The 22649-nt window shown below is 62.1% G+C and overlaps 1 protein-coding gene across 4 annotated transcripts in view; it reads left to right on the top strand.

Moving 5' to 3' along the window:
• Window positions 1-418: 418 nt before the first annotated feature.
• Window positions 419-22649, top strand: part of SLC12A3 (solute carrier family 12 member 3) — a gene marked incomplete at both ends in the record, with an annotated part of 28167 nt that continues 5936 nt past the window's right edge. The window contains 25 exons of one of the 4 annotated variants that reach the window (XM_079759818.1): window positions 419-700; window positions 1135-1278; window positions 2629-2704; window positions 3372-3467; window positions 3760-3899; window positions 4260-4370; window positions 5440-5551; window positions 5732-5862; window positions 7259-7343; window positions 8377-8531; window positions 8804-8911; window positions 9375-9498; window positions 10237-10338; window positions 11133-11288; window positions 11873-11972; window positions 12890-13001; window positions 13225-13365; window positions 14219-14325; window positions 15481-15563; window positions 16563-16640; window positions 17155-17256; window positions 18193-18304; window positions 19457-19543; window positions 20071-20206; window positions 21478-21545. In XM_079759818.1, coding sequence (XP_079615944.1) covers window positions 419-700; window positions 1135-1278; window positions 2629-2704; window positions 3372-3467; window positions 3760-3899; window positions 4260-4370; window positions 5440-5551; window positions 5732-5862; window positions 7259-7343; window positions 8377-8531; window positions 8804-8911; window positions 9375-9498; window positions 10237-10338; window positions 11133-11288; window positions 11873-11972; window positions 12890-13001; window positions 13225-13365; window positions 14219-14325; window positions 15481-15563; window positions 16563-16640; window positions 17155-17256; window positions 18193-18304; window positions 19457-19543; window positions 20071-20206; window positions 21478-21545 — 2948 coding nt within the window. Of the gene's footprint in view, window positions 701-1131; window positions 1279-2628; window positions 2705-3371; window positions 3468-3759; window positions 3900-4259; window positions 4371-5439; window positions 5552-5731; window positions 5863-7258; window positions 7344-8376; window positions 8532-8803; window positions 8912-9374; window positions 9499-10236; window positions 10339-11132; window positions 11289-11872; window positions 11973-12889; window positions 13002-13224; window positions 13366-14218; window positions 14326-15480; window positions 15564-16562; window positions 16641-17154; window positions 17257-18192; window positions 18305-19456; window positions 19544-20070; window positions 20207-21477; window positions 21546-22649 lie in introns of all 4 variants that reach the window. The other 3 variants (XM_079759817.1, XM_079759820.1, XM_079759819.1) reach the window with 3 other exon arrangements.

The raw sequence follows: 22649 nt of genomic DNA, 5'->3' as shown, positions 1-22649 counted from the left end.
GCCCGGGGTGCAAACGGACAGAGTGAGTGTGCAGGGCACCCCCAGGGGGCTCTGGGGCCGGGACCTCTGGGCGCAGGGAAGGAAGCAGGCTCAGTGGGCGGAGGGGGCTGCTGTGAAGACCCAAAGCCTCAGGCCTGCTGCTGGGAGCTGGGAGCTGGGAGCCTGCCTCGCGGGGCGGGGCATCAGGCCTTTACACCCAGCCCTCGGGGCCCAGGCGGGGCGCTACCTCCGAGGTCACGTGGTGGGCAGGACAGAATGGGCACGTGCTCTGCCTCCCACCCAGTCCAGGGACCCTGCTCGCCGGCCGTGGGCGGTTTAGGCCAACCTCCCTGCCTCCCCCTGCTGCAGGCCCAGCCTATAAAGCCACCCTGCGTGTCCCCACCGCCCCTGGCCCCCGCCCCTGCCACCCAGAGCCACCATGGCAGAGCTGCCGGGGTCGGAGACGCCGGGGGACCCCACTCTGTGCAGTGGGCGCTTCACCATTAGCACGCTGTTGGGGAGCGATGAGTCCCCACCGCCGGCTGCCTACGACAGCAGCCACCCCAGCCACCTGACCCACGGCAGCACCTTGTACATGCGAACCTTTGGCTACAACACCATGGATGTGGTGCCGGCCTACGAGCACTATGCCCACAGCACCCTGCCCGGCCAGCCCCGGAAGGTCCGGCCCACACTGGCTGACCTGCACTCCTTCCTGAAGGTAAGCATCGCCTCAGAAGACTGGCCGCTTCCCTGCTGTGTGACCTGACCCAGGTACCTACCCTCTCTGAGCCTCAGCTCTGTCACCTATGCCATGAGGATCAGTGTCTTCCTCAGGGGTCGAGAGGCCCAAATGAGCCGTGGACATGGGAGTGGGAAGGTCAGGGTACCTGGAAGGTGCGTTGCCCGGTCCTCGGCAACCCAATTACGCCGACGAGGGCTGCCTAGAGAGGTGATGAGCTCCCCGTCCGTGGAAGCGTGCAAGTAGAGGTTGCACACCCCTGAAAGAGATGGAGAGAGGAGAGAGGAGGGGGAGGTCTGCAGGGGGAAGAGCCCTGCTGGGTTTGCACCCGGGAGGTGGGGCTGTGGAGGGCGGAGGGGGGGAGCTGCACTGTGACCCCTGCCGGCTCACCGCGGCCTCTGGGCTCCCAGCAGGAAGGCAGCCACCTGCACGCCCTGGCCGTGGACGGACGGCCCAGCCCTGAGGCGGCGGACGGGCTGGTGGAGGACGGGGCGGGCGCCAGCAGCGAGGAGAGCCCCCAGGAGCCCGTGCGCTTCGGCTGGGTGAAGGGGGTGATGGTGAGTGGTCTGCAAACGGGGTGTCCGGGGGCGAGGGTGGGTGAAGGGGGTGATGGTGAGTGGGCTGCAAACGGGGTGTCCGGGGGCGAGGGTGGGTGAAGGGGGTGATGGTGAGTGGGCTGCAAACGGGGTGTCCGGGGGCGAGGGTGGGGGATGGAGCTCCGCCCAGCCTCAGCTCTGACCCTCAGGCCCCAAGCCCATCCCGTGCCTCGGTTTCCCCATCTGCATGTTTCCCCCAGCCCATTTTCTCTGGTTTTGTGCTTCCTGACCTCCATTTACTCCCTGGGGCAGATCTCTTTTTGGCTATTTACTTGTCCTGTGACCTTGGACACGTTACTTAACCGGTGTCTCCGTTTCCTTATTTGTGAAATAATTAGCCTTAAACCTGTTAATGGATGTAAAGTGTTTGGAGCAGTGCCCGTCTGGGAGATATTAGAAGAAATGGCATTTCCCCCAAAAGGCCACCAGAGGGCAGCACCGAACACACAAATCCACAAACGTGTTTTTCCCATTTTCCATGATGGGAAGGGCCGGTTTGCTGTAGTGTAGAGCACCAGGAAGTCTCCAGACAGCAAAGGAACACGTGAACTTGGCTTTGGAAGACACTAGGGGACCATATGGAGGGGGTGGCATGAGATGTAAGACAAAGCTCTCGTCTTGTTCTGGGAGGCAGTGGGCCTGGGTTCTGACCTTCACTCTGCCAAGCTGCCTGCTGGCTGTGCCCCGTTTCTCCGTCGGACCCGTGAGCACCCCAGAGGCGCGTACGGAGATTCTGGATCTCCCTCCCGGACTGTGGAGTCCGTGGAGAACAGAGCCCCACGCGGCCCGGCCCGTTCAGCAGCTCCGAGCAGATGGAGGGCCTTAGAGCTCCCCCCAACCCAAGCCTTGGCCGGGCAGCGCCTCCCCCTGGGACTCAGCCTCAGCCAAGGCCTCCGCTGCTTTAAATTTGGAGGCTGAAGTCACAGCAGCTCGAGGCCCGATTTCTGCCTGTGTGGGGGGCATTGGCTAATCTCCCCCTAAACGCCAGGCCCTGCACCAACGGCTGGCCCTGGGGCCATGGCTGGCGCTGCCAGACACCGGGTCCTGGGCTTGGAGTAGGGAGGGTGGTGATGCTGCGGCCCATGCTCAGGCCCCAGTGAGAGGCAGGAAAGTGGGTGGGCAGCCCCTCCCCCGCCCCACAAAACCAGAAGGGCACTGAGGTGGTTAAAGCAAAGGAAGGACCCATGTCCCCCGGCCCAGGTGCCTGATGCCGTGCCCTGACTGGGGACAGGGACTTGTGTGTTTGCCCTTGGGGTCTCTGCGCCCCCCCCCCCCCGCCCCCGTGGCCTCTGACTCCCCTTCTCCTCCCAGATCCGTTGCATGCTCAATATCTGGGGTGTGATCCTCTACCTGCGGCTCCCGTGGATTACGGCGCAGGCGGGCATTGGTGAGTGCCTTGGCGGGAGGGGAAGGTGAGCGTGAACGTGGGCTGCAGAGACCCTGGTCCCCGCAGGGACAGAGGGCAGGGTGGTGTGGCAGAGGAGCGCGGGACACGGAGTCAGCAAGTCCAGGGCTCTTGCCCTCAGCAAGTCTCTTAACCTCTGGGAGCCAAATTCTACTACAGAGCATGCGGGTTAGAAGCTCAAACTCTGCAAAGAACAGGCTCAGATGCTAGCTCTGTGCCATGCTGTGTGACCTTGGACAAGTTTCTTAACCTCTCTGAGCCTCGGTTTCCTCATCAGTAAAAGGGGTGGTAAGTGTCTCTACCTCACAGACCTATTGTGGGGTTTCTATGGTGCACGGGAACAGCACAGGACCGGGCACCCAGAGGTGCTCGTCAAATGGTAACTATTACCTTATTTTTTATTATTAAAGGAGGGTACCTTCCCTCCCATACCTAATGATCCTTTACATGTTGGCTCAGTAGCTCCCTGATAGACCAGGGAGGTGGGCAGAGACCCATTTTCCAGATGAGTAAACAGAGGCAGAGAAGGGACGTGATTTCAGTGACACGGCAGATCAGTTGGCTGACGCAGGTTTCTCACATGGCTCCTTTGCCTGGGAAATGCCCCGACTGAGCTTTGGGGTGACCACGTCCCCGCCCACCCCCACAGTCCTGACCTGGATCATCATCCTGCTGTCAGTCACGGTGACCTCCATCACGGGCCTCTCCATCTCGGCCATCTCCACCAACGGCAAGGTCAAGTCAGGTGGGCCCCCACCCCACTGCTCCCTCCCCCCCTCTTGTAGATCCCCCGACTTCACCCACCCCCACCCCAAACCGGCACCCAGGCTGCTCCTCCGGGCTCTGCCCACCCACGGGATGGCCCGGGCTAGGTCCTGCGCCCTGGTCCCCTCCGCCCTGGTCCCCTCCGCCCTGGTCCCCTCCGCCCGTGGTCCCCTCCGCCCTGGTCCCCTCCGCCCTGGTCCCCTCCGCCCCTGGTCCCCGCTCCCAGCCAGCTGACTCCGCTGGGCTCATGGCCCCGGGCTCTGTCCCCGTAGGTGGCACCTACTTCCTCATCTCCCGGAGCCTTGGCCCGGAGCTCGGGGGCTCCATCGGCCTCATTTTCGCTTTCGCCAACGCTGTGGGCGTGGCCATGCACACGGTGGGCTTCGCAGAGACCGTGCGGGACCTGCTCCAGGTGAGGCCAGCGCTGACCCGGGCGGAGGGAGCCCCGCCTCGCCGTCTCCTCACCCCAGCGGGCTGGGCCTTCCTTGGCCCGTCTGCCCATCAGGGGCCAAGGCCACGGTCGATGGCTGTGGGTGACCGTGACAATGCCATCGGAGAAAGGCCGTCCCCAGAAGTCCCCTGCGGGGCTGCGTGCTGCCTGGAGGGCCACTTGCCCAGGCCCTCGGCAGCTGTTCTGGGGGGTCTATTGGCAGGGAAGGTGTTTGGGTCGGTGTCTTCCTGGGAGAGGTCACCCAGAGTGAGGTGACTCAGGTGGAGGAGTCTGGGCGGGGTGCTCAAGGGCAGCACGTGGCCGGCCTGTCCCCTCCCCCAGGAGTACGGCTCGCCCATCGTGGACCCCGTCAACGACATCCGAATCATCGGCGTGGTCACCGTCACCGTGCTGCTGGCCATCTCCCTGGCTGGCATGGAGTGGGAGTCCAAGGTGAGGCCTGGGTGTTGGAGAGGGGACCTGGGTGTCACGTGGGAGCCTCTTCTTCTTCTTCTTCTTCTTCTTTATAATATATGTTTTTATTGATTTCAGAGAGAGGAAGGGAGAGGGAGAGGAGAGAGATAGAAACATCAATGATGCGAGACGATCATTGATCGGTTGCCTCCTGCCTGATTGAGCCCGCAACCCGGGCATTGCCCTGACCGGGAATCAAACCATGACCTCCTGGCTCATAGGTCGACGCTCAGCCCCTGAGCCCCGCCATCTGGGCCTGCCTCTTCTTCTCTGTATCAGCAAGGCGTTAAGACCTGCCGCTGTGCAGCCCTGTGGACGGGGCCTTAAACAAGAGGCGCTCATTTCTCTCTCCTAACAGCCCCGGTGTCCCTGGTTCTTGGGGCTCAGGTGCCCAGATTCCTTCCCTCCTGTGGCCTCTCCACCCCTGGGGTGTGACCTTCACCCATGGTCCATGAGGACCCCCCCCCACGCCCACAGTCAGGCAGCAGGAAAGGAAATATCCCTTCCCCTCGTCTCCCACCAGCCAGAACTCGGCCTCATGGCCACCCCAGCGGCAGGGGCTCTGGGCGAACGTGGTCTTCACTTGACCCCTCTCCAGCCAGCAGTCAGAGGGTTAGCAGGGGAAATGGGGGAGGACAGATGTTGGGCTACAGCTGGCAGGCCTGGCCAGACCTGGCCCCCACCTTCTCTCCTCTCTCCCCCTCGCTCTGACCTCCAGCTACACCGGCCTCCTCGCTGCCCCTTGAGTGCACCAAGCTTTGCCCCATCACCCTCCTCAGGACCCTCAAGACCCCTTCCCAGGCCACCCTGCTCAAACCAGTCCCCGCCACAGACCTGTTCTCACTCTAGATTCATGTTCTCTCTCAGCAAGACAAGGGCCTGTGTGAGCATCACGTCCTAGAAGAGAGCCTGCAGCAGGGTGATGAGTGAATGAGTGAATGAATGAATGAGAGAGAGAGAGAGACCTTGAGCAGGCTCTTCCCTGCTGGGGTGCCCTCAAGAGTGGGGGGGGGGCAGGCCATCTGACCTCTTGGTCCTTTGCCCCCAGGCCCAGGTGCTCTTCTTCATGGTCATCATGGTCTCTTTTGCCAACTACTTGGTGGGGACGCTGATCCCCCCGTCCGAGGACAAGGCCTCCAGGGGCTTCTTCAGCTACCGGGGTACGTGCAGGTTGGGGCCCTGCCCATGGGGACAGGGACAGTCTGCCCACCCAGCCGGCCTCTTCTGTGGGCACCGGGAGGATGGGATCCCGGGCTCCATGCCAGGAGCGGCCGCCGGCGTGCCCTCCCTTCCCGCCGGGCCCAGTGCGCGCGAAGCCCTGACTCAGCCCTGGTTCCTAGGGGACATTTTTGTCCAGAACTTGGTGCCCGACTGGCGGGGCCCGGACGGCAGCTTCTTCGGGATGTTCTCCATCTTCTTCCCCTCGGCCACAGGCATCCTGGCGGGGGCCAACATCTCCGGGGACCTCAAGGTAGCAGCACGCCCGCCCCTCCCTCTTCCTGGCCCTGCCTACCCGCGTCTCCCTGGGCGCTGAGCTTGGCACCACGGGGCAGACCCTCTAACCTCCAGTCCAGCCCAACACAACTCAGGCCAAGTCAATGCCACTCACTCCGCTCAGTTCTCAGGCTGTCGGTTGGCATCAATGACCCTCCAGGCCTTGAGGGCCACCCCCAAAATGGGCTACTGTCCTCCCTCGCTCCTGGGAGTCAGCCAAGGGGAGGACAGACCCAGCCTGACCTTCCAAAACTCAGGCCGGTCCCACAGACCTTTGCTGGGCTGACACCCTCCCAGGGCCCTCCGCTGTCTAGCTGCAGGCAGGCTCCTCAGCTCGGTGTTCAAGGTCAATGTCGCCACCGCCATGACCCCGCCCCAGCCCAGGATCTGCTGCTTTGCTGTGTTGCCCTGTCCGTCCCCCCCCCCCCCCCCCGGCTCCTCGCCTTTGCCCCTGCCCTCTTAGACTCCCTGCCCTTGTTTCTTTACCTCACAAAGTCTGTTCCTCTTTCATTTTCCAAAAAAATATTTTTTATTGATTTCTGAGAGGAAGGGAGAGGGAGAGATAGAAACATCAACGATGAGAGAGACGTTTCGATTGGTTGCCTCCTGCACACACAGTGACCAGGGCCGGAGATCCAGCCGGTAACTGAGGTACGTGCCCTTGACCAGAATTGAACCCAGGACCCTTCAGTCCACAGGCCGACGTTCTCTCCACTGAGCCAAACCAGCTAGGGCCAGTCTGTTCCGCTTTCAAATAACACCTCCATCCTTACATCTGTCCCGGCGCCGCCATCAGCACATGGTCCTAGGGCAGTGGTCGGCAAACTGCAGCTCACAAGCCACATGCGGCTCGCGAGCTGCGATTTGCCAACCACTGACCTAGACTCTCGATTCCAATAATTACAGGCCGTTGTTGTTCTTGTGATTAAGCCCCTATCCCAGTGGTCGGCAAACTCATTAGTCAACAGAGCGGCAAACCAGTTTGCCGACCACTGCCCTAGAGTAATGATGTCAGGGCCTAGTTGTCTCGGGAGGACTGAGGCTCAGACACACACAAGGCGCTCAGTACACGTGTGTGTGGAGCGGTGAGTGGGGACGTAGCGCACGAGAGCTGGGAGCGGGTGTTTCCTGCGCTCTGCCTCCCGCCGGGCCTGTGGCCACAGCCGACAGAAAGGACCGGCCTGGAGCGGCTGGAGTCCTCTCCCCGCCCGGGGCTCCCGGGGCCTGGATGAGGTCTCAGCCCTCTGACCTTGGCAGTGGCCTGTCCTCCTGTAAGCCCCCAATTGCAAAGTCCCTGCTCCTCTGCGCCCCATCCCGAGCCTCAGACAAGGGCCGGGGCTGGGATCGCTGATGCCGCTCTGCCTCCCTCCCAGGACCCCGCCATCGCCATTCCCAAGGGGACACTCATGGCCATTTTCTGGACCACCGTCTCCTACCTGGCCATCTCGGCCACCATCGGTAAGTAGCGCCCGGAGCGCTGCGGAGGGGGTCACAGCGTGGGGAGACCTGGGCTGGGAGGACTTTGCAACCCCAAGAAGTAGAGGCTTAGACCTTATTTTTATTTTATTTTAAATATATATATATTTATTGATTTCAGAGAGGAAGGGAGAGGGAGAGGGAGAGATAGAAACATCAGTATGAGAGAGAATCATGGACCGGCTGCCTCCTGCACACCCCACACTGGGGATCCAGCCCGCAACCCGGGCCTGTGCCCTGACCGGGAATCAAACCGTGACCTCCTGGTCGACCCTCAACCACTGAGCCACGCCGGCCTGGAATGGACCTTCTTTTGAGGGCACCTGTGGTGACCAGAACATCTCCATCGGGGGGGGAGGGGGGTGTCAGACCAGGCCCTTCAGTTCCTTCAAGTCCGAGGTCACAGATCCCCGGGTGTGGAAACCATGTTCCGACGGCGGGAAGAGCAATCACGTAGCGGCGAGGGGACAGTTCTTGTCCTCTGGAGGGAAGATTTCAATGGAGGACAAAGCGCAGGAAAGCGAGCGAGAAGGTGCTGGCCGCAGCAGAAACAGGAAGCGGTGGAGCCGGGCTCGCCCCAGGCCCGAGCTGCTGTCACCTGCCTCTCCCCGAGACCCCCAGGGGGTTCTTGCTCCTTGTGAGGGAAGCTACTCACCAATGACCAAGGGACGCGGGCCAGGTCACAGCCAGGCAGGTCTGGGGCCCGGGCCTCCGCTTTAAGGAGGACATTGGGACCTCAGAGAGGTCACCTGAGCGCTGTGCCTCTGGAGCGAGACAATAAAAGTGCTAGTAACACCTGCTTCCCAGGCCTGTGCCTGGCACACAGTAGGTGCTCCTGTGTGTTAGCAAGTATCAGTGTCTTCACTATCGTTATTATTATTGTTGTTGTTATTGTTATTCCATCGTCATATCACATCGCAGCATCTCCCTCTCTGCAGAGTGGCTGGCATTTTGGGGGTGGGACAGAGGAGAGCAAAGGGAAGGGAACAGACTCCCAGCCCTCCTCCCTCCTCAGGCTCCTGCGTGGTTCGTGACGCCTCCGGGAACCTGAATGACACGGTGACCCCGGGCCTGGGCGCCTGTGAGGGGCTGGCCTGCGGCTACGGCTGGAACTTCACCGAGTGCGCCCAGCAGCGCAGCTGCCACTACGGCCTCATCAACCACTACCAGGTGCCGGGCCCCACGGGACACAGGGGCTGCCCCACGGGACACAGGGGCTGCCGAGGATCGGCATGGTTTGGGGGGCTGGGGCCCGGGCATGGGGGGAAGGGGTTTGGGCTCAGTCCCCGCCTGGGTGGACACTGGGGTCCCGGGGGATGGTTGTGGACTCAGATGGAGGCGTCAGGACCCAGCCCTGGTGAGAAGAGGCGACTGGAGTGCCCAGGTGGGGGCTCCGGGCCTGTCCCCCCACCATGCCTGCCCTGAACCCCGTGTCCCTGCAGACTATGAGCATGGTATCCGGCTTCGCACCCCTGATCACAGCCGGCATCTTCGGGGCCACCCTCTCCTCTGCCCTGGCCTGCCTCGTCTCGGCCGCCAAAGTCTTCCAGGTGAGGCTGCGGAGGGGGGCTGGTCGGGACCCAGGAGGCCCCGGTGCAGGGTCCCCGGGTGATGCCACAGAGGCGGGAGGTGACAGGTGACAGGCGTCCAGACTGGAGTAAAGGGTTGGCGAGCCAGCTCCTGCAGGAAGCAGCGCCTTCGGGGGGAGGGGGTGCGTTTCCCACTCAAACCCTCTCTTGTGCAGCCTGGCACCCTGTCTGCCACCCACCACCAGGCTTCACCGCAGCCACCCACCCTCCCATCTTCCCTTTTCACTGTCTTCCTGGGGAGCGGGAGGGCGGGTCACTCCTTTAACGGAAGCCAGGTCCCAGGGAGCAAGCAGCACTGGGTCCAGGCGGCTGCAGGGGAGAGGCGGGCGAGGAAGGAAGGAGGGGTCCCGGCCGCAGGGAGAGGCGGGCGAGGAAGGAAGGAGGGGTCCTGGCCGCAGGCTGAGCGCGTGTCCTGTGCCCGCAGTGCCTGTGCGAGGACCAGCTGTACCCTCTGATCGGCTTCTTCGGCAAGGGCTACGGCAAGAACAAGGAGCCGATCCGCGGCTACCTGCTGGCCTACGCCATCGCCGTGGCCTTCATCATCATTGGTGAGCGGCTGCCCGGGGTCCGAGGGCCACGGGCAGGGCTCCTTTCCCTGCTGCTCACCCGTGTGCCCCGCGCCCAGCCGGCCTGGCAGGTGTCCGCGTGAGAAACATCGGTGCATTGGCTGTGCCCTGAGGGGTCCCCCTGCAGCCCACCCTGCTTGGGGCTTGATGTCCTTTGAGCTGGGGGGTCCGGGAGGACCTCAGGCGGAGGACGTGGCCTCAGAAGCTCTGGGCGGGGCTCCTGTGGCCATTCAGTGGGACCCTGTGCAGGCAGGGTGCTTGTCTTGTTGGGGATCCCCACAAGCAGCCCGAGACGAGGATTCCCAGGTGCCCGGGATGCAGGGGGCGGGTTTGAGCAGCTTCCGCTGTGGGGGGACCGTGATGCGGTCTCAGGGTTTCAGGTCAAAGACGGCGTGTGTCTTGGGTCACGCTGTGAAATGTATTTCTTACCGTCATTTGTGGTCACACAACGGTGACGGCCCCTGTCCTTGGTCGCCCCATCTCAGGATGGGGGCTACTCTCACGTCGCTCTCTATCTCCTTAAAAGCTGGCACTCGACAGTTAACAAAACACTGGCCCTTTGAGCTTCTCCAAAGGCTGGGCCCATTCCACAGATGAGAAGGTTGAGACTCGCTGAGCCTCAGAGGCCTGCCTGGGGTGCCCCACACTTGGAGGGTGGTGCCAGGTGGCTCCTTGGCAGAGTTGCCCAACAGGCTGTCCTCTCTCCCTGGGTGCCTGAAGCCGAGCTTAACACCATCGCCCCCATCATCTCCAATTTCTTCCTGTGCTCCTACGCCCTCATCAACTTCAGCTGCTTCCACGCCTCCATCACCAACTCACCCGGTGAGCAGCCCCTCACCCTCCAGCGGAGGCGGCACTCGGGGCTCTGGGACGGAGTAGGGGAGGGGATAGGAGTCCTGAATGCAGGTGGGCCGACCAAGGTCGCCTCTCAAATCCAAACCAATGAAAGGCACCATTTACAGAACATAGTAGCCGCCCTTGACCAAGCCTCACAGCGTGCACCGTCCTGGGTGAATGGATAGCCAGTCTCACCCGAGCCCGCAGTCTGAGCCCCAGAAAAGGAAGGGGGTTGGCCCGGCCACAGTCGAGGTTGCTGCAGGTTGCACGTTGCACAACTCCAGGGGCCCCCACTCGCAGGTGTCCCCGGTTTGAGTGTTGATGATGAACATTTCCTGGCAGATGGCAGTCAAGAGTCTCGAGGAAGACGTTAGCTAATGAGCCCCACTTTGCTGGTGGGCTGGTCGCGGGGCGGCCTTTTCTACAGACCCTGGGCCGTGGTGCCCAGCGTGGTGCCCGGCGGCTGTCGCTCGCGGTGGCCCTGGGTGGGCTGCGGTGTGGAGCCGGGCAGAGCACATCCCACCCGCGGAGCCGTGCTGTTGCTGACGCTGATGTCTCGTGGCCGTCTGTGGCCGGAGCTGGCTGCCTCCTCGGTGTCGCCTACTGACGTGGCAGACAAGGCCGGCATGGGGTCCTCCCGGGCCCCCCAGGCCCAGCCCCAGGAGGCAGGGTGGGAGGGTGGGCACAGGCTGGGACCCCGGCCCTGGGCCCTGTTGGCATTGCCACCCAGGCCTGCCCAGCGGCGCCGAGCGTGCCCACTGACCTGCGTCCCCGCTCAGGGTGGCGGCCCTCCTTCCGGTACTACAGCAAGTGGGCGGCGCTGTTTGGGGCGGTCATCTCCGTGGTCATCATGTTCCTCCTCACCTGGTGGGCGGCCCTCATCGCCATCGGCGTGGTCCTCTCCCTCCTGCTCTACGTCGTCTACAAGAAGCCAGGTGCCGTGTCGGGCTGCGAGGGCCCAGGGCCCCCTCCCCCGAGGCCCCCCAGCAGGCCATCCGGCCCTTCAGCCCAGCTCAGGGCCCCGCGGGCTCCGGGCTCCCCGTGGCGGGAGGGGCCTACGGGACTGTGCCCACTGAAAGCCACACCTCGCTTCTGGACCCGCCCCTGGGCACCCAGGACCCCGCCTGGCCAGGCCCGTCCTCCTGGGAGTGGGCCCTGGTTGCACACTAGGCCTGAGCGTGGCCGAGGGCGTGGCCCGTGTGCAGGGGTGTCTGCGTGCCTGCGGGCAAGGATGCTGGGTGACCGCCACCTGGGGGCGGTGCAGAGCTCCAGGGAAACCTAAATTCTACATCTGAACGTGGCCTTCAGGCCATTGCCAAGGTCTGTTTGTCAAGGGAGGGCACCGCTCGGCAGAGTTTAATACTTGATGTATAGCAGGTAGCCGTACGGCATGTGCAAAGGTTAAGAACAGGTGCCAGGCGGCCCTGCTCCCCTGGGTGCTGGGTCCTAAAGAATGCCCCCGCCTCCCCTCGTGTCTGCCTCTCCCCGTGGTTCTGACCTCCCCCCCCCCCGCCCCCAGAGGTGAACTGGGGCTCCTCCGTGCAGGCCGGCTCCTACAACATGGCCCTGAGCTGCTCCGTGGGCCTCAACGAGGCGGAGGAGCACGTCAAGAACTACCGGTGAGCACAGCGCCGGGCGCCCGGGCCGCCACGAGCCCTGCCTGGGGGGCTCCAGGCCGAGACCTGTCCGCTGACGAGGGCAGACGCAGGGTGGGCACAGCCCCCGCCAGAGAGGGAGCAGAGGTCCCCGCCTGGGGTCAGGGGACGGGGTTGACATTGCCAACCAAGGGGACCGGGCGAGAGGGGTGGCCTTTCTGTGTCTCAGAAGATGCTCTGCAGTGCAGAGGGCTCCGTCAGGGCGACAGGCGGGGGATGTCCACACAGGATCCGAGAGGCTGACTGACGAGCCTCTGCAAAGCTGGTCCCTCCTCAGTGAGGAGCATGCTGCCCCCAGGGCCCCCTCCCCCACCCCTTCCCGCCAGATCGCATGCTAACGATCGATCGATCGATCGGTTCTATTGATGTTGCTTTGCTGCGCAAGTGCCCTACGCTGAGGCACAGGGTGGTTAGGCAACTGGCCCCAGGTCACACAGCGGAGTGGCCAATTTTGTCTGACTGAGTCTGGTAGCGGCCCTTGACCATGACCCTGGGCTGCCTCTAGACTCAGAGGCTGAGCCACCCCCCCAGGTGCTGACACAGGGGCTGGTACGTGACAGGCCGCCCCCTCCATCTTTACGCTCCCACCACCACGCTGGGCTGGGCAGGAGCGCCGGGGGAGGAGTGACAAGGGTGGTTTGCCAAGTGGAGCGTTTGGTGCCGGAGCAGGAAGGACGAAGGAGACCCGGGGTGGCGGCCACCACGGAATCTGTCAGGGCCCGAAAGCCACCCTTGGGCCACGGCGGGAAGATGCGGTCCGCTGTGCAGGGGCGTCCCGGAGGCCACTCAGTGGTTCTAGGAGGGAGGCCAGCAGGCGGTGGGAATCCGGGCCCCGTGGGCTCTGTCCGGATGGCTCACCCCTTTTCCCTTCCCCTCCTCAGCCCCCAGTGCCTGGTGCTCACGGGGCCCCCCAACTTCCGCCCGGCCCTGGTGGACTTTGTGGGCACCTTCACGCGGAACCTCAGCCTGATGGTCTGCGGGCACGTGCTCATCGTGAGTGCCCCCTGGAGGTGGGCTGGGGTGGGGCTGTGCTCCTCAGGGCCTGGGGCGGGGTGTCCACCCACGGGACACCCCCTCCCCCCTCCCCCCCTCACTCCCCTGCGTCCCGCCCAGCGGGCAGCCTCCAGGGCAAGAGAGGGGCTGAGTTTCAGGCCAGGGGCAAAGTCAGTTCCTGATGTCACCTGCCCCGCCCCCCCCCCCCCCCCCCCCCGCCCAGGGACCCCGCAAGCAGAGGATGCCTGAGCTGCGGGCCATCGCCAACGGGCACACCAAGTGGCTGAACAAGAGGAAGATCAAGGCCTTCTACTCGGACGTCATCGCCGAGGACCTGCGCGGCGGGGTCCAGGTCCTCATGCAGGTGCGGCTCGGTGTGGCCGGAGCAGGACGGCCGGGGGCTGGCTGAGGACCCCGTGGCTGCAACAGGAGCCCCACCTTTCTTGCCTTGGGATCCTCTTGAGTGTTTTTTTAAAGATATAATTTACCAACAGCAAAGGGGAAAAAATGTTAAGTGCAGAGTTTGATAAATGTTTTCATATGCAGACACTACTCAGTGGTAGGAAACCACCACGCAGATCAAGGTCGAGAACATTCCCGTGGGCCAGTCATTTTACTGCTCGGTTTTCTCATCTGTGAAATGGGCGGCATAGATAAATGACAGGTGTTAATTCTGACTCAATATATGGAAATCCCTTTTCATCGTTTTAAAGATTTCTCAAAACTAAAAAAAAAAGAACATGTAGGATCTTCTTTTGGGGTTATGCCACCAAATTTTACACTTTAAAATGATTAACTTTGTTACCTGAATTTCACCTCGAAATATTATATAATATTTTAAACATTAAAAAAAAACAGGGAACTATCAAAGACACATGGATTAGATGACCCAGGACTATGCCAAGCTTGACAGCCTAGTTCAAGTCCCTTATCATGAGAAATAATTGGGGAGAGAAACGGGCGCTGGATAATCCAGGACCAATGGGACAGTCCAGTGGCCAGCCAGGCGGGGACAGGCCGCAGGGATGGCTGTGCGGCCGCTGTGCCTTTCTCAGGGTGCGTCCAGGCAGACAGGACCCTGGACCAGGGCGTGTATTTCCTGGGTCCTGTGCCACGTGGTGGAGAGAGCAGCCGGGCCCAGAGCCCCACCCTAGTCACAGACCAGGGCCCGGGGGTGAGCCTGACGCCCCGCCTCGCCCCCCTCCTACCTGCCGCAGGCCGTGGGTCTGGGGAAGATGAAGCCCAACGTCCTGGTGGTCGGGTTCAAGACGAACTGGCAGTCGGCTCACCCGGCCGCGGTGGAGGACTACATCGGCATCCTGCAGTGAGTGAGGGCTCGCGGGGGCGGGGCCGGGGTCTGTCCCTTTGGGCCCGCGGGGTTTCTGGGCCTTGGGAGGTGGAGGGAGCAGTGGGGACGTAAGACGGTTCAAAGCTGAGAAAGGGGTTAAGCAGGTAACACAGGAGCAGAGCGGCCCAGGGCGGGACTCCGGCAGCCGTGGGGACTGGCTAGCTGGAGCCAGCCTCGGCTCCAGGCGGTGTGCCCAGGAAGCAACACGGCCGGCGGGGCCAGACCCCCCAGTTTCACGGAGAAGCCGCAGCGGGGGGTGTTCAGGTGAAAACCCTGTGCCCGCCTGCGAGCCGGCTTGAGGACAGCACCTCGGAGCCGGCGGCGGAACCAGGCCTCTGTGGAGGCGGCAGCGTGGGGATGGCGGGGGTGACGCCACAGCCTCCCTCACTGAGCGCTTGCTGTGCAGGGTCCAGGAAATGCCCGTCTGAGCGGCTCTCCCGCACTGATGTGGTGCCGAGAGGCAGTGTGCAGTCCTGGGCAGCCTGAGTCCCAGGTCTGCTCAGAGCCAGCTGCAGACTGAGCCGGCCTCTCAGCCGCCTCTCAGAGTTACAGCAGGAGGCGGGGACGCCTGCTCTCCGCTCCCCCCCCCCCCCCCCCCCCCCCCCCCCGGCGTCAGCATTCCACGAGTCCAACCCCCCGAAAGGTCCCTGTCCCAGAGACGTGCGAGCAGAGGAGTCCAGAGAGGGCGGGGCTTAGCCTGTTAGATCAGCCCTAATGGGGGCCGGGGGCGCTGTGTCCACCTGCACTAAGTGTACATGATCCATATGGACAACCCTTTCTTTAGTGTGTGAGAGTGGGCAGGTTACTCCCCGAAACTGGGCTTTTGTGGCTGTGAAATGAGGTAATAATCCCCCCCACCGCTGTTGCCAAACGTATCAGGAGCACAGGGTGTGGCCCGAAGACTGGTCTGACTCCGCTCCCCGAGTTCAGGGCCCTTGGGATCCACAGTGCGAACCGCAGAGCCAGTGGGTCCCGGGGACCCTCCAGGCTGCCTGCACACTGCACAGATGGGGAGACTGAGGCCCAGGGAGGAGAAAGGGATGGTGGGAGGCAGGCCAGCTCCGCACCTCTGGTTTTGGGGGGCTGGGGGCCGGGGCTGCAGGAGCCTAACCCCACCTCCTCTCTTTCCAGCGACGCCTTTGATTTCAACTACGGAGTGTGCGTCCTGAGGATGCGCGAGGGGCTCAACGTCTCGGAGGTGATGCAGGCACACAGTGAGTGCACGCCCCGCGGCTCGGCGCCCTGCCAACTCCGGAACAGGGCCCCAGAGAGTTCTAGAACCCACTTTCTTTTACGTGGTAGTGGGAAGAGAGGGGAACGTGAGTTAGGAATGAAGGCCACGGGCTCCTAGAGAGTGGGCTTTTCATGGTCCCTTAGAGCTCATCCGGTTTCCAAATGGAGAAACTGAGGCCCAGAGAGGGGGCGTGTTCCATTCAAGGTCACGCTTCCCGCTGGGGGCAGACCAGCCTGCGAGCTGCCTGAGCCCGGTCAGTGCTTCAGTGACCCGACGGGCGAAGAAGGACCTGATCGAGGGGACCGGACAGGGGAGCGGAGTGCCCGGGTGACGCCGGAATAGGAAACACACACGAGGCCGTGGAAACGGGACGTTTTGGTCTCCAAGGCCATCGCTGGGCACGGAGTAGGGATGTGCTTAGCGTTTAAAGTCACGGATGACTGTGCAGACTCCGTTCCTGCGAAAGAAACGACATGCATGAAAATAAACGGGGGCTGCGGGCCAGGGGACGGAGGGGTGGCCGCTTTCTCGCAGGCAGGGCCTGGGGCCTGTCACGGAGGCCAGGCCGGCACGGGCCGGGCACTCAGTGAGCGTTAGCGCGGAGCGGCAGCCGGGCTCCAGGCGCTGGTCCAGGCGCTGGGGGTGCGGAGGGAGCAAAACTAAGTCGGTCCTTGGGGAGCAGACGTGCTGTTGGGAGATGCAGTGTCGCCACCGCAGGCGGGGCCAGCAGCCTCTCTGAGCTGGGGGCCTTCTGCTGAGCAGGGGCCCGGGGGAAGGCGCTCCTGGTTCGGGGCACCCACCGCCAGGGCTGCGGGGAGGGGGCTGCCTGAGGGACAGGGCAAGCGGGTGGGGCGGGGGCGGGAAGAGTCAGGTCAGATCGGGAAGGTGGGGTGTCAGGACTTGCTTCCTTGCAAAAGGGGGAGAAAGAACCGGGGTCCCAGGGAGGACAGTCTGGAACAGTGCGGTCCCTCTCTTGCAGTTAACCCCGTGTTTGACCCGGCCGAGGACGGCAAGGCAGCCAGCGCCAGCAGGGCCCGGCCATCTGTCTCTGGCACACGTCAGTCCCCAGCCCGCTCAGGCTCAGGGCTCCCCCCTGGGGGGCAGTAGTGGGGGCCGCAGGGGAGCTTGGCCAAGGGCAGGGGCCCCGGAGACCTCTGGGGTCGGTAACTGTGGGGGTGGGGTGGCTGGGCAGTACTGATGACTGCAGACCTGTCTGGGCATCTGGGCATCGTGGGAACCCACCCAGCAGGCTCTGGGGCCTGTGTCCCACCCCTGCAAGGCTCTCTGGCCATGCTCACATGTCAGGGGAGGGACAGGGTTCCCCCTCAGTCTTTTCTCCTCCCCACTCCCACCCCCACACCACTCTGGGAGGCAGGGGAACCCACAGGGCAGGAGCTGGGGGCATCTGTGAGGGATCACTGGGGGTGCTCTGAGTCACCCCCTCCCCCAGGCATGCCCTCAGCAGGGTGCACAGCCCCCAGGACGGCCAGTCCACCGCCCCGGGCAGCTGGCTGTGCAGGCAGACGCAGTGTGAATGAGCTGCCCCTGGTGACCGCCCCTCCGCTCCTCAGTGGACCCCGAGGCCCTGGTGCGGGAGGAGCAGGCCAGCACCATCTTCCAGTCGGAGCAGGGCAAGAAGACCATCGACATCTACTGGCTGTTCGACGACGGAGGTCAGCGCCCCTGCTCTCTCTCTCTCTCACACACATACACACACACACACACACACACACACACACACACACACACACGCGTGTTCTCCCCAGCCGTCTTCCCTCCGCAGCCCTCTGTCTCTTGGCCTGCCCTTCCTGGCCGCTCTTGACACGGCCTCTGGTGGGACCTCAGAGCCCTGCAAAGGGGGGACCGGGGCCCCTGGGCTGGGGGGAGCCTCGTTGGGCTCCTCTGTTGGTCCCCAGCTTGTCAGCTGTCAAGTGGGACTTACAGGGAGGAGCCACGTCAACGTGAGCTGGAACCTTCAGGCTCGATGGGCTCAGGGGTCGCAGCACACGACCTAAGTGGGGAGGGGGCTGGTGCCCAGGAAAGCTCGGGAATATTGACTTCCCACAGAAATACGCTCTCTCCCATTTTCTCTTAAAACCCATGACTCAGCTCTGTCGGCCCACCCTCTGATGTTTCTGCTCTAATAGACTATGTGCTATGAGTGACAGCCACCTTGACTGAGCACTCACCTCCCCTAAGGCAGCCCCTGGTAGGAACCATTATTAACCCCCTTTACAGATAGGGGAGCGAGGCCCAGAGTGGTGAAGTAATTTGTCCGAGGTTACGCAGTCACCAGTGGCAGCCGGTCCTTGGCCTTGTGTGGAGAGATGACAGGGAGGTCTGAGGGCCCCCACCCACTGGTCAAATTTTCAATCTTCAAGAAACGCCCAAGATTCTGACTTTAAGTGAAATCCCTCAATTATTGCATGCCAGCTCACTTATTTGAAAACATAGTGCAGGCCAAATAAACCCGAGCCCACAGAGCCCTGTGTGCATGCCCATTACACAGATGGGCAAACTGAGGTCTGGAGATGGGAATTGGTGAGAACCCAGAGAGAGCTCCACCCTGAGAGCATTTTCCTCTTGATTCCCGGGACCCTCCTTGCCAGGCCTCACCCTCCTCATCCCCTACCTCCTGGGCCGCAAGAAGAGATGGAGCAAATGTAGGATCCGAGTGTTCGTGGGCGGCCAGATCAACAGGATGGACCAGGAGAGGAAGGCGTAAGTGGGGAGCGGGCTGTGTCCCCTTGATAAGATGCAGTCGCCCCAGTCCCGGCCATGACAGGGAGGGATGTTACATTTTAAAATGCACATCTGCTCAAGGAGGAACCTGTGTGAAATGGAGGCTGGAAAAGACCCCTCCTCCTGGGAAATGAGGCAGAGCTTAGAATCCGCAGGGCCATGTCCCCGCCACGGCTGGGTTGCCATCCCTAGTGAGACAAGAGGTGACTTTAAATCTATCTTTATTGATTTCAGAGAGGAAGGGAGAGGGAGAGAGAGAGACAGAAACATCAATGATGGGAGAGAACCATTGATCGGCTGCCTCCTACACTCACCCCACTGGGGATTGAGCCTGCAACCTGGGCATGTGCCCTGACCAGGAATCAAACGGTGACCTTCTGGTTCATAGGTCCACGCTCAACCCCTGAGCCACCACAGCCAGGCCACGAGGGACTGCAGTGGCCAGGAGATTGGGCAGCAAATTCTATGGAATAGCGACAGTTCTCCGACTTGGTGGCTGACTCTGCAGAAGGGCTCTCTGCTCGGGGCCCATGCTTATCTCCTACCTAAGTCCGAGAGGGCGGGCCTGGCTGCGGGCTTGGCAGGTGCCGGCATCCAGCCAGAATTTGGTGACACTGGGTTTTATTGGTCACCTCTTTGATCAGATGTGTAGACACATTAAAATGTGAGGTGTGCTAGCCCAGAGCTGGTCACAGGTACTGCTCAATTACTTTTCCATGTCACTCGTCGTCAGCTGACCTGCCTTATCAGAATTTATTTATTGTCTGCCCCCCACCCGCTCCCCCACCCCCTGCTCAGGTTAGAATGTAAAGTCCATCAGGGCAGGATTTGCGTTGTTTTGCTCACTGCTGTGTCCTCAGCGGGCAAGCAATAAAAATTTGTGGAATGAATAGATACATTAAAAAATATTTCTATATTTAAAAAAATCTGCATCTTGCCCGGGCGTGATGGAGCGGCCTTCAATTCCCGGTCAGAGCACATGCTGGGGTTGCAGGCTCCATCCCCTGGTGGGGTGTGCAGGAAGCAGCCGATCGATGATTCTCTCTCATCATTGCTGTTTCTCTTTCTCTCCCTCTCCCTCTCTGAAATCAATGAAAAGAAATATATTTTTTTAAAATCTCCATCTTCCAGAATCATTTCTCTTCTGAGCAAGTTCCGACTGGGATTCCAGGAAGTTCACATCCTTCCGGACATCAACCAGAAGCCGCGGGCTGAGCAGTGAGTCCTCTGGGGCAGGGAGTGGTGGGGGCGGGGGCGGGGGGGGGGCAGGCGGAAGGGCCGGCTTATGCCCTGTGACCCCTCTGCAATCGCCCCTTTCTCTCCCGTGAGCCAAGGGCAGGGCGCTGTCCTCCCCGCCTAGCCCGGGCTCCTGGAACAGCAGAGGAGGGTGGGAGTTTGCAGGGGCTCCTTTTCCGGTTTGGCTCCTTCCGTTGCACATCAGAGCTCTGGTCTCTGCCGGAAGCTCACCGGCGGGCGGAGGCCACCTGGGCGGAGGCGCCGAAAGCTGCCGCTGGTGCTTTTCTCAGAGCCAGTGTTCTTTTGTGTTTTTATTGTTGTTGTTACTTCTCACCCGAGGATATTTTTCCATTGATGTTTAGAGAGTGGAAGAGAGAGGGAAAGAGAAATATCGAAGTGAGAGACACATCGACTGGTTGCCTCCAGCAGGTGCCCCGACTGTTCTTTGAGCTCTTACTGGGGCATGGAAAGCAGGCCCTTACCGGGTCTCCCTGCTCGCTCTGTCCCAGCACCAAGCGCTTTGAGGACATGGTTGCGCCCTTCCGCCTGAACGACGGCTTCAAGGACGAGGCCGCCGTGGCCGAGATGCGGCGGGACTGCCCCTGGAAGATCTCCGACGAGGAGATGAACAAGAATAGGGTCAAGGTGCAGAGGGAGCAGGGCCTTGCTGGGGAGCGGTGTCAGGCGTTTTCCCGGGTCAGGACCCTGGGCCCAGGCGTCCTGAGCCTCCTTAACGCCCTCCCCTTGCCCCCAGCCCTGCTCCCCTCCCCCTCACACCCAGCCTTGGAGGCATCCTCAAGCCACAGTCACTGGGGTGCGCTGAGGGTAACCGGTTGTGGGTTGTGGAACTCACAGCCATCCTGGGCTGGTCCTGGTCCTCCTGCCCACTTTGACGCCCCCTCGCCATGGCGATGGACGGCCCGGAGTCCGTCTCCCTCTCTTCCCCGAACCTGTGTGCCTGGTGGGCAGTGAGACAGGTGGGAGGCCGAGGGAGTTGGGCAGCCCACGAAGCTGCCTGGCTCCTCCCCTTGGCCTGTAGGCCCCGCCCCAGATGCAGCCACAGCCGTGGCCACCCCCTCCCCAGACAGCACCCTCAGGACTTGCGTAAGGGCTGAAGGAGCGGGGTGGCCACGTGGCTGTTCTGAGGTTAGGGGCTCGGGGATCACAGTGTCACCCTGGGGGGTGGGATTGCTGCTGTCACGTGGTGAGCGGAGGGCTGGGATGATGCTGAACACCCTTCAGGCCACAGGGCAGCGCCCACAGGAATGCCTCCTCCCCTCGTGTAGTAATGTGAGGCCCGGGAGCCTTGACTAGGTTCATTCACGACCCTCAATTTTCCATTCTCTCAAATGGGTGTCCGTCTGCTACCAGACTCAGGTGCCAATCACTTCTGAACAGTTTGGAGACAGGCTTGGGCTGGGCGGGAGTCTCCCCCACACCCCGGCCCCACACAAGCTTTGGGGATCCCCTGGCCCATCAGCCAGAGGCCCTGCCAGAGGCACACCCAGCTCCCAGCTCCTGGGGGAAGCTGGGAGTCCAAAGGAGGTGATGGACGGTGATGGAGGGTGGTCCCACCCTGCTCGGCCCACCGCATCAGGTGCCTGTTCACTCCCTCTCCCCGCGCCCCTGGGGTGGCCGCATGCGCATTTCACAGATGGAGACGGTGGGTCCTCTCTATGCTGAACTACCCGCTGCCCAACACCACGTAAGGTGCCCCCCCCCCCGTAACTCCCCCCCCCTCCCCCCCCCCCCCCCCCCCCCGTGGTCGTGAGGTCAGGCAAGGAGGCTTCGCGCAGCCGGGCGGCTTCCTCCTCGGAGGGCAGGAGACGGATCCTGTCCGAATCGTTGAAGAGGCCCCGGGCTGGTGGGTCTGCCCCTGAGGACCTGGGACGTGACCCTGGCTTTCCCTCGCCCAGTCCCTGCGGCAGGTGCGGCTGAATGAGATCCTGCTGGATTACTCCCGAGACGCTGCGCTCGTGGTCATGTGGTAGTAGCAGAGGGCCTGGCGCCGGGAGGGTGGCCCTGCTGGGACCTGAGCCTTCTTCCCCCGCGAAGCAGAAGGGCCGTGTCTGCCCCACAGTCTCGCCCGGGTGCCCTTAAACAGAAGTCTTAACTTCACAGGGCTGAAGTCTTTTTTTTTTAAGCGTTTATTGGGCCCCAAAAAAAAGCAGAAGCCCGGCTGGCATGGCTCGGTGGTTGAGCGTTGACCTATGAACTGGAGGTCACGGTTCAATTCCCGGTCAGGGCACATGCCCGGGTTGTGGGGCTCAATCCCCAGTGCGGGGCGTGCAGGAGGCAGCCGATCAATGATTCTCTCTCATCGTTGATGTTTCTATCTCTCTCTCCCTCTCCCTTCCGCTCTGAAGTCAATAAAAATATACTTTAAAAAATAAGGAAGGGAGCAAGGAAGAAAGGGAGAAAGAACCAGGTACTGGAATGGAAGGAAGGAGAAAGGAGGGAAGGAAGGAAGGAGGGAGGAGGGAAGGAAGGAAGGAGGGAAGGAGGAAGGAAGGAAGGAAGGAGGGAGGGAGGGAGGGAAGGAAGGAGGAAGGAGGGAGGAAGGAAGGAGGGAGGGAGGGAGGGAAGGAAGGAGGGAAGGAGGGAGGGAAGGAAGGAGGAAGGAGGGAGGAAGGAAGGAAGGAAGGAAGGAAGGAAGGAAGGAAGGAAGGAGGAAGGAAGGAAGGAAGGAGGGAGGGAGGGAGGGAAGGAAGGAGGAAGGAGGGAGGAAGGAAGGAGGGAGGGAGGGAGGGAAGGAAGGAGGAAGGAGGGAGGGAAGGAAGGAGGAAGGAGGGAGGAAGGAAGGAAGGAAGGAAGGAAGGAAGGAAGGAAGGAGGAAGGAAGGAAGGAAGGAAGGAGGGAGGGAGGGAGGGAAGGAAGGAGGAAGGAGGGAGGAAGGAAGGAGGGAGGGAGGGAGGGAAGGAAGGAGGGAAGGAGGGAGGGAAGGAAGGAGGAAGGAGGGAGGAAGGAAGGAAGGAAGGAGGGAAGGAAGGAAGGAAGGAAGGAAGGAAGGAAGGAAGGAAGGAAGGAGGGAAGGGAGGAAAGAAAGGAAGGAGGAAGGAAGGAAGGAAGGAAGGAAGGAGGAAGGAAG

Source organism: Cnephaeus nilssonii (assembly GCF_951640355.1).
Source record: "Cnephaeus nilssonii genome assembly, chromosome: 20".
NCBI classification, from domain to species: Eukaryota; Metazoa; Chordata; class Mammalia; order Chiroptera; family Vespertilionidae; genus Cnephaeus; species Cnephaeus nilssonii.
The sequence above is the reverse complement of the archived record's forward strand: the minus strand, read 5'-3'. Positions and strand labels throughout refer to the sequence as shown.